Here is an 11,572-nt window from a genome sequence, read left to right on the forward strand (position 1 = left end):
ATAAAACTGTAAAGAAATGCAAAGAATGTATTACTATAAAAGGACAGTGGTTAATTTTGGAAGGGAGAGCGAGAAAGAGAGAAAGATGTGTATTTGAGATGAACAAATACAAGAGCTTCAGGAGTGCCAGTGCCAGGAGTGACTGGCAAAGTTCTATTCTGTGACTCGAGATGTGTTTATAATGGTGTTTGCCTTCTATTTCATGACATTGTAAGTTCTGTGCGTTTTTATTTACCTTGGCTTTACTCTACAATAGAAAGCCTATAATAATGAAAAATAAATATTAATATAATAGATATAGTGATGACTCAGCCTCTAATCTGTACTCCTTTAGGATTTTTTCCACTGCATAAAAAACTTGATATCTGAGAACTGCTCTTTTTTAGCCAAGGTTTTCTTTGCAAATTATGTTCCACCAATTAGATGCACCAACAAGAGCTTCAGAAGTTGGATTGAGGCAGATGGTATGTACTGATGTAATTGCTGCTGGTGAGCAAGATGATGAGATGTGAGGGAGAAGCAATTGCATGAGCCAGACCTATATTCCAGTGACTGTGCACAGCCACAAGGGGACTAAGGATAGTGAGGCAGTAGTAATAGAATCAAGATTCTTTGACCTTAAGAGCTTACTACTGGGGTCTATTCTGGACCCGAGCAACTCTAGTAGGGGCCCCCAGAGTGCTACTTTTAATTAGTTCATTGGATGATTTTATGAGCATCCAAAGCACTGTATTAAATCTGCTTAATATATCCAGTGGTTTCTGTTTTCATTACTGAAGGCAACCCATATAATTATACTCTGATAGGAGAAATAATTCAAAGTAAATACATAATTATGTAAAATCAAATTTCTATTTTAAATGCTATTTCTAGCACTAGCATTTCAGTCTAAAATACATTTTCTCCTTTAAATTTCCTCTAGTGGGTGTGGAGTGAGGAAACTGAGAAAATCTAGCTTTTATTGATGGCTTTAGAGTCCTAGCAAAGTTACAAAGCAAAAAAAAAACAAAGATAGGCAAATTAATAATAGGCTAGCAATTAGTAGTCAAAGAACAGCTACTAAGAAAAAAACCTGAAACCTCCAGCCTTAAGAATTTTCTTTAATAAAAAAGTAAATTTTAAAGAGATAATAAAATGTAAATAGGTGTACATCTCCTTATGTTGGCAGTATAAATTACCAGAGTAAAAATAAATATGCAAACATGATATTTTAGTACATGCTAGATGTTGGGATGTATGTATGTATTTAACAAAAAATAATAAAGAAAAAGATTAAATGTCAATTAAATTATACTGACAACCACAAAGACAGAATAATGAACCCATAATCTCAATCACAGTCCTGTCTCATTTGGATGTTAGGCCTTCTGACTCCAGTTTAAGTTGTGCATATTTACCTCTTAGGTATAACTAACAGCACTAGAAATAATTGACAACAAAAAACTATTCTGACCTTTATAAAATTAATCATCCTAACAGCATATACTGAAAGAATGTCAAATTGCTCAGTGTATTTCAGTGGACTCTGAGAGTATATGCAAAAAGCTCACATGAATTAGGTTTCCATGGTTGTTTTTTTCACCTAGTTTTCAATCTGCTTAGATGCATCCAAAAATCTCCATGCAAAATAGTAATAGGGAATAAATGGGGAGAGAAGAGAGTTTATTCAGTTCTCTTGCCAACTTTGTTTTAACTGTTTTGTGTAAAAGCTCCTTTGAAACTAGTTCTCAGTTTATTTTTGTGTATGGTATAAGAAAGTCGTGTAGTTTCATTGTTCTGCATGTTGCTGTCCAGTTCTCCCAGCACCGTTTGCTAAAGAGGCTGTCTTTTTCCATTGGATACTCTTTCCTGCTTTGTCAAAGATTAGTTGGCCATACATTTGTGGGTCCAGTTCTGGGTTCTCTATTCTATTCCATGGGTCTATGTGTCTGTTTTTGTGCCAATACCGTACTGTCTTGATGATTACAGCTTTGTAGTAGAGACTAAAGTCTGGGATTGTGATGCTCCCATTCTGGTTTTCTTTTTCAACATTACTTTGGCTATTTGGGGTCTTTTGTGGTTCCATACAAATCTTAGGATTATTTGTTCTAGCTTTGAGAAGAATGGCAGTGCAATTTTGATTGGGATTGCATTGAATGTGTAAATTGCTTTGGGTAGTATTGACATTTTAACAATATTTATTCTTCCAATCCATGAGCATGGAATGCTTTTCCATTTCTTTGTGTCTTCTTCAATTTCCTTCATAAATTTTCTATAGTTTTCAGCACACAGATCTTTTACATCTTTGGTTAGGTTTATTCCTAGGTAATTTATGGTTCTTGGTGCAATCGTAAAAGGGACTGATGTCTTGATTTCTCTTTCTATTGCTTCATTAATGGTATATAGAAATGCAACGGATTTCTGTACATTGATTTTGTATCCTGCAACTTTTGTATCCTGTGCCTGAATTCATGCTCAACATCACTCATCATCAGGTAAATACAAATCAAAACCACACTGAGATACCACCTCACACCAGTCAGAGTGGCTAAAATGAACGACTCAGAAAATAACAGTTGCTGGTGAGGATGTGGAGAAATAGGAACCCTCTTACACTGTTGGTGGGAAGGCAAACTGGTGCAGCCACTCTGGAAAACAGTGTAGAGGTTCCTCAAAAAATTAAAGAGTAGAACTACCCTACAACCCAGCAACAGCACTACTGGGAATTTATCCATAGGATATAGGAGTGCTGATGCATAGGGGTACACATACCCCAATGTTTATAGCGGCATTTCCAACAATAGCCATATTATGGAAAGAGCCTAAATGTCCACCAGCTGATGAATGGATAAATATGTGGTTTATATATACAATACTACTGTATATATATTTATATATATATTACTACTGTATATATATTAATATATATGTATATAATACTACTGTGTATATATTAATATATATATAATACTACTTGGCAATGAGAAAGAATTAAACCCTGCCATTTGCAGCAACATGGATGGAACTGGAGGGTATTATGCTAAGTGAAATAAGTCAGAGAAAGACAGATATCATGTGTTTTCACTCATATGTGGAACTTGAGAAACTTAACAAAAGACCATGGGGGAGTAGAAGGGGGAAAAATAGTTACGGAGAGGGAGGGAGGCAAACCAGAAGAAACTCTTAAATACAGAGAACAAACTGAGGGTTTAAGGTGGGGGGAAGGGAAAATAGGTGATGAGCATTGAGGAGGGCACTTGTTGGGATGATCACTAGGTGTTGTATGTAAGCAGTGAATCACAGGAATCTACCCCCAAAACCAAGAGCACACTGTGTACACTGTATGTTAGCCAACTTGACAATAAATTATATTAAAAACAAAAAACAAACAAAAAAATTTTTCATTGGTCATAGTTTAAATTTGAAAACACTTCTATGAAGAGTCTGATATATCCAAATGATACTGTCTACACCAAGAACTTCTTCCATTTGGCAGTAGAGTCCAGTGATCACATTATCCCAGGACCCTATCAGTATAGAAAAATACTTCTCATAAGACTGTCCATGTCATAAAAAATTTTCCTTGTCTAAGAAACTATTTACTAATCTATGTACCTATCTATGTCTGCACCTTAATAATGTGGAGGTTCAAATATCATCATTCTTGTTCTGGCCAAAATTGTAGTGAAAATCCATTCTAAAATTAGTAAATCATTTTAATAGTTACTCATTGTAAAGAAGTCATCATATACTAATTAAACAACAATTCAGAATTTTCCTTGATTCATTAAAAATTATGAGCAGTGCGGAAAACGGTCTCTAGAGGCTGGAATAAGTATAAGAACCAATGTAGTTTTCTAGGGGAATTTACTGTTTTAAAAAATATTTTTTTAAATTTTTTAAATGATAAAGTAAAAAACAGAAAGTGGAAGTTACTTTTAATTTTCCTAATTAATCCTGATACACATTTTTTATGCACTCATACACAAATACAGAAAATTTATAAAATAAAACTTTAATTTTCAAATTAAACATGTCAATTCTTAGCTCAGGAGAGCATCAAGTCCCTTAAACAAAATACCCAAAGTTGATGAGAAGAGTATTACAATAACATTTGTTGAACATTTGTTATGTGCTTTATATAAATGAGTTCCTTTATTTTTCAAATAACTCTGCAGTATAAGTGATATTATTATATCCTTTAACAGGTGTAGAAACAGGTTAAGTGTCTTGCCCAAGTTTACACTACTAACAAACAGTAGAACTGGCCTTTAGCAATGGTAAAAACATACCTGAGTCTAAGACATTTACCCCTACACTCGGGGTGGATCCAGGTTCAATAGGGTCTAAAGTCTGTATAATCTAAGGGGACTACTTTAAGAAAAAAAAGAGTCAAAACTGTGAGTAAAAACTTGTTAGGGTCCATTCCAGGACCTTGGAGGAAACCCATACAAAGAAGAGGGTCTAAAATGGGCTTCAATATAACACTACATAGTATTCTGAAATTTTCCTCAAATATTTTTGGAAATGTACATTATGTACAGTTTTTATTGCCATTACATATATTCAATTCCATCACATACTACAATTTATATTTTATCATTTCATCCAAACCTAATTTTTATTTTTTTATCTGCAATTGATTACTCTGCTTAATTTTATAAGACAGCTTTTTAAATTTTTGAAGGCTCATAAGTTTGTCATTGCCCAGCTTTCCAAACACCTAAAGAAAGAGTGAGTGCTTATCAAGGAAGTCTTCTTAATTAATATCTTAATAGTAATACTCTCTCAGTTGTGTTATTGGAAATTTAGACCACTTAAAGCCACCCTCGACCTGGTATGTTTATATGTTTATATTAGCTGGCTTCTGTTCATCTAGAATGCTTTGAAAATATTTTTAGAATTGGACGCCCTAGTGGCAAATGGCACCATCTTTACTACTGCATAGGGAGCCTGTGTCCTGTCACTGTACTTACCCTTGTATAAAAGAGTGTCAGCAGCATGATGAGGAGACAAGGTGATAAAATAATCCACCTGTAGCTCCTAATTAAGATTTATGTAATACATAGAGCTAACTTGTACATTTATTCTTTACACTGAACCACAAGGGAAGGTAGTTGTAGTTGCCTTTATTTATCAAAGTCCTTCAGAGGCTGTGATCCTTTTCATTCTCAGCTGCAGAATCTTACTATAATTCCAACTAATCAGTCTCATTATTGACTTGTTTTGCAGAGTTGTCTGCTGATCAGTTGTACCTTTAAGGGTTTTGGCAAATGTCCTTGAGTTTTATAATTCTCCACACAAGTACTGAAGATTGATGACATTCTTTTGAAAAGGCTCAACACTTTAATCTTGCAAAAACCATTTCATTACAAAATATACTCCCTATTCAAATAAATATGTGAAAGAATTTTTGGGGGCATTAACAAAATACCAGTTAGAAAATTTCTACATAAATTAATTCCTTGATCCTGAACACATTTGCACATTTTCACACATAAGTGAAAGTTCACATACCACATGCACACACACCCTAAATTGACCCATTTGTATTCCTATTTCAAATAGAATTATGCTATTATTTGGTGGATATAAACACATTTCAGTTTAGTGTTAATACTATAGACATTTTTACCCAACAGTTTCAACCATTCCTAGGGTTTTAACACAATATCATACATTTTTAACTGTAAATTTGTTTTCCTGTTGGCAAGATCACTGGGTGTTATATGTAAGTGATGAATCATAGGATTCCACTCCTGAAACGAATATTACACTATATGTTAACTAACTTTAAATTTTTTAAAAAATGAAGAAAATAAACACACTCTGATGAAGAAAAAACACATTTTTGCTGGCATTTGGCTTAAAATTAACAGGAATATCCTTTTCTTAACTTCTCTCTCATCAGTGATAATTAGTGCATATGTAATTCTTGGTTATTATTTACTCAATAATGCCAGAGAAGAACAACTTGATATTTATCAAATACTGTGATTGTAACAGATATTTTCTTGTGCATAAAAGTTGGATAATATGCTGAACACTATAAATATCATTTACCCAGTTTCAAATAGCAATTAGTTCTTTCATGTGTGCCATAAATTTAAACAAGATGATTTGCAAAGCAAGGTACGCGGAATTCTTTCTTCTGGTTTTCAATTATTGCAATTCCAGTAACAACCAGCAGGTGGCAGAGATACCTTGTGTACCTTAAAGCTAATCTTGAACCTATTTAACACTTAAAAAAAAAAAAAACACCATTTGTATAAAGAAACATACTTATTACATTGACAGTGTATTACTAAGCACATATTTCTTATTTTTGCAACCATATATTAAAAGGAAAAAGTAATTTAACCAAACTGTAAACCAGTCCAGTACTTTAAAATGAAATCATAGGTTGTCCATAAACTGTTATTATAAACTGTATCTCTTATTTTAATTCCAGTTTTAACTTCTCAGCCATTAAACTGACATAGTACCTGTATGAAACAAAATGTACTGCTTTGAAACTCATTTGTAATATTTTCTAATTTGTGGAATACTTCAGCCTCTTTATTCATAATGTATTATCAGAAGTTATCATGGCTGTATATCTTTGCTTATTAGCTAAAAGTGAGTGGTGGAGACTCTTCTACTTATAGCATTTGCTTTGGACCTCATCAGCATTTGTAATGAAATACATCTAGGGTTTTCTTCAATTAGAAGAGATTACAAATTGTTTTAAACGTTAAGTAGGAATGACTCAGGTATATATGGAAAAATCACTGCTTGTCAGAGGATAATCCTATAGCAGTATGGAGTTTCTAAGGCTTATAGAAATCTTACTAATTTGACATACTTTAGGGACAATTCTCTGAGTAACCTGGTAACAAGTTGTATATAAATGTCATTATCTTCTAGTTCCCTTTTAACCTATATTTCCTCTTCTCATTTTTTGTTCATCGTTTCCATTGAATAGATTGTTAATGTTGAATTTCCTAACTGGAGCAGGAACTGTTGGCATTTTTATAGATAGTCTTTGCTTCTGGAAGAAATTGTTTCTGTCAACTTGATTTTGTGAAATATAACATGTATTTTAAACATATGACTAAGAGTAGTTTTAATATTTATGATTTGATTGCAATTTGATTTGATTACATTTTGATGGGAACTCCAGAAATAAGAGCCTAGTCATAATTCTGTGTACACAAAAACTGTGCCATGTAATGCCTGGGAAGTTAAAACTAGAACTAGAATTTAAAATTAAAAATAATGCCAAGGAGTTGTCTTGTTAGGATTTAGAAGCCTATTTTTCAGTTTCCTCATGGCTGTCTTCACTTCTTGATTCCTTAAAGTATAAATTACTGGGTTCAGAATGGGAGTAAAGATGGTATAAAACACAGACAGGATCTTGTCTGTAAGAAAACTGTTTAGTGGCCACATATAGATGAAGATGCATGGCCCAAAGAACATGAATACAACAATGAAATGAGCTGTGCAGGTAGAAAGGGCCTTAGATGATCCTTTTGAAGAATGATGCTTGATAGTAACAAAGACAATAACATATGAATTGAATAAAAGAATAAAGCAGGACAATGCAATTATGCCACTTGTTGAGATCATAAACAGGCCCAGAACATAAGTATCTACACAAGCTAGCTGGAACACCACAGGAAGGTCACAGAAAAAGCTGTCTACTTCATTGGGACCACAGAATGGTAATGTGAGAGCAAATATGACCTGGCTCATTGAATGCATGACTCCCACAACCCAGGAAGCCACCACAAGGGCAGCGCACACCCAGGGTCTTATGACTGAAGTGTAGCGGAGAGGCTTGCATATTGCAATATACCTATCAAGGGACATGGCCATAAGTAAAATTATCTCAGTACCAGTAAAAAGGTGTAGGAAAAATATCTGGGTGATACAACCATCAAAGGAGATGGTTTTGTGTCCAGTGAGGTAGTCTGCAATCATCTTAGGGGTGGTAAAGGAAGCAAGGGACATATCAATGATGGAAAGGTTGGTAAGTAGAAAATACATAGGAGAGTGTAGGTGAGAGTCAGCTATAACCGTGATGACTATGAGACTGTTACCAACCATTGTTGCCACATAAAACAATGAAAACACTATGAAGAAAAACAGCTGTAGTTCCCAGGAATTAGAGAGTCCAAGCAAAACAAATTCAGAAACAGACTTATTGGCCGCATCCATTGTCCTGATTGATAGGTGGAAACCTGTATCAAAGGAAAAAAGAGACAGAAAATACAATTCTATTTAAACAAAAGCTCTAAGAATCCACTTTCTAAGATGTTGTTTCCTCTGTGAAAACATCTTTGCTATTCTTTCCATCTTCATTCGTATGTTAGTTTGAAAGATAATTATAGGGTATTAGAGATTATAGTGAAATAAAGCTTAAGTCATAGATATTGAAAATAATATCTGTTATTTGGTACTATATAGCAATTAAATTGAGAATATGTCATTATGTATCTACTTAACTATGTATTTGTCCATCTATTCATCTATATAATCCTAAGGATAATAGCTAACATTAAGGAAGCACCTGCTCTGGGATGGCTGCGTGTTATACACATGCACGCACGTGCACACACACACACAGAAGTCATTTAGAGTTCATCACTAAGAATACCCTTACTGAAAGAATATATAAAAATTATTATATATATTATATATATCTATATCTATATCTATATCTATATCTATATCTATATCTATATCTATATCTATATATATTATATATATGTTGCATTATAGACAGGCTTCAGTGAACAGTTGCAGAATGCTTGTAAATTTCCAGAGAAGATTTTCAACATAATCGCAGATAAGTTATCAGTTGGACCCATCACAGAGAAAATTAGTTTTGCTGATTTTTATCAAATGGAAGGAGACTGCTTTATTATCAGGTTTACTACATTATAGCCATACAGCTCAGAGAAAGGCATTTACCTTTTCTTCACAATTTCTTTTCTGTTAAAATATGAATCTGTTCCTCCTACAACTATCTATAGTTCTATGACTTAAAAATGTACCTTTATCTCCTAAAGACTACTATATCACATCCTTTTTATGGGAAAGAGCCCCAAGATTAAGCTCTTTAAGCCCTCCCCTGTTGAATTGTTCTTTCATATATGCTAATATATGCAAACTCTTTTATTGATCTCAGCTCCATGAAATCAGGGTTAGGAGATGGAAGTAGGAAGGGCAGAGATTTAAAATCTTTCAGTAGAAATAATTTTGTAAAACACTTAAACTTACCAGATCTACAGCAGAATCAGGGTTTGAGATTATTCAGTGTTAGGTAGGTTCCGACAGAGAGCATATAGGAGGTAATTTTAAATATAAATAAATGACCTAGTTGATCATTAGTTGTTTAGCGGCTGTAGATAAAATGGATATTGTAGAAACTTGGGGCTTGACCAAGAAAACATCTTGCAATGGGATTCATTAAATAGCAGAGATGGTATTATTTGGCTCACAACAAGAATATATGTCAAAAGTCTTATGGGAATTTACAATGATTATTTTCATCTGGACCAGAGAGATTCATGGAATGGAAGTTAGAACAGACATCATTTAAGAGTTAGCCAGAAATATCAAACCAGTGAGCTTTAATAAGCACCTCTGATTATCTAACCATGTTCTACAGGCAGTGGAGAATAAAACCCAAAAACATTCACCTCTGCTTCAAGTCATTTATTATTTCTTTGGGTATATTGAATACCTATAAATAAAAAATTAGTGAAAAAAATACAGTCAAATCTAATGTTCACACAATTCTCAGAGATCATTAGTGAACTGAATTTTAGATAAAACTTATAGAATGTTTACTCAAGAAAGTGGTCTTGCAGGGGCAGGGAAATGATGCATTTTGCTATTTATATGGATTTGAATATTTTTCACTTCTTACTATTTTTTACTGTTTTGTGTCAAAAACTTATACACAAGTATTCAGAGCAGTACTATTTACAACAGCCAAAAGGTTGATAAATGAATGAACAAAATGTGCTAGAGCGATGCAATGGATTATTATTTAGCCATAAAATGAAATGATGCATGAAGACTGATACAAATTACAGCATAGTTGAATCTTAAAAACATTTTAAGTGAAAATAGATATGTCTACCTTTTAGTGTGTGTGTGTGTGTGTGTGTGTGTGTGTGTGTGTGTGTGTGTGTGTGTGAAAGAACAAAATCACAGCAAAAGAGCTTAATTAAATGGAGAAGAGTGATATGCCTGATAAAGATTTCAAAGCAATGGCCTTAAGTATATTCACTGGACTTGAGAAAAGTGTGGAGAATCTCAGTGAAATCTTCAACAAAGAGAAAGAAAATATTAAGAACAATCAGAGATGAAATTCAATAACTCAAATTAAAAATACACTAAAAGGAATAACTAGTAAACAAGAGGAAGCAGAGGAATGAATCAGTGAGCTGGTAGATACAGTAACGGAAAGCACCCAAGCACAACAGCAAAAGGAAAAAGAACAATAAAAAAATGAAAATATGTCAGAGGAACTCAGCAATGTCATTCACATTATAGGGATCCTAAAAGGAGAAGAGAGAGAAAAAGGGCAGAACATTTATTTCAAGAAATAATAGCTGAAAACTTCCCTTATATATGGAAGAAAGCAAACATCCAAATCCAGGAGGCATAAAGAGCCGCCTAAAAAATCAACCCAAGGAGGTCCACACCAAGAAACATAATAAGTAAAATGGCAAGAAGTAGTGATAAAGAGAGAATCTTAAAAGCAACAAGAGGGGAGGGAAAAAAAAAAAAAAAAACAGTTACATACAAGGGAAACTCCATAAGGCTATCAACTGATTTTTCAGCAGGAATTTTTCAAAGTGCTGAAAGGTAAAACATACAGCCAAGAATACTCTATCCAGTAGGCTATCATTCAGAATAGAAAGAGAGACAAAGGGTTTTCTAGGCAAATAAAAGTTAAAGGAATTCATGACCACTAAACCAGCCCTACAAGAAATGTCAAAAGGGACCTTTTGAGTGGAAAGACCATAAGTAAGAGTAAGCAAAGCGGGAAGCACAAAAGCAGAAAAAATATATCTGTAAAAATAAGTCAATAAGGGACTCACAAAATGAAAGAATGTAAAGGACCCCATATACCTAAAATGTGGCAGGCGGGAGGGAGAGAAGTAAGAATGGATACAAACTTAAGTGACCATCAATTTAATATAGATGGCCCTATGCAGAAGATGTTATATATAAAATTAATGCTAGTTACAAATCCAAAACTAGTAATAGATATGCAAAAAATAAAAAGAAAGGAATCCAAGTCTATGACTAAAGAAAGCCAAGTTTTTGTGAAAGAAGAGAACAAGGGAATAACGTAAGAGAAGAACTATAAAAACAAGCATAAAACGGGGCGCCTGGGTGGCTCGGTCGGTTAAGTGTCCGACTTCGCTCAGGTCATGATCTCACGGTCCATGAGTTGGAGCCCTGCATCAGGCTCTGTGCTGACCGCTCAGAGCCTGGAGCCTGTTTCAGATTCTGTGTCTCCCTCTCTCTCTGCCCCTCCCCTGTTCATGCTCTGTCTCTCTCTGTCTCAAAAATAAATAAATGTTAAAAA

The 11,572-nt window shown here is 34.0% G+C and overlaps 1 protein-coding gene across 1 annotated transcript; it reads right to left on the bottom strand.

Annotated features, from left to right (window-relative positions):
* Nucleotides 1–7,227: 7,227 nt before the first annotated feature.
* Nucleotides 7,228–8,178, bottom strand: LOC122221249 (olfactory receptor 4K2). Its single transcript, XM_042940564.1, has one exon. The coding sequence runs from the start codon at nt 8,176–8,178 to the stop codon at nt 7,228–7,230; it is 951 nt and encodes a 316-aa protein (XP_042796498.1).
* Nucleotides 8,179–11,572: the final 3,394 nt, after the last annotated feature.

This window comes from Panthera leo, chromosome B3, assembly GCF_018350215.1.
Source record: "Panthera leo isolate Ple1 chromosome B3, P.leo_Ple1_pat1.1, whole genome shotgun sequence".
NCBI lineage: Eukaryota > Metazoa > Chordata > Mammalia > Carnivora > Felidae > Panthera > Panthera leo.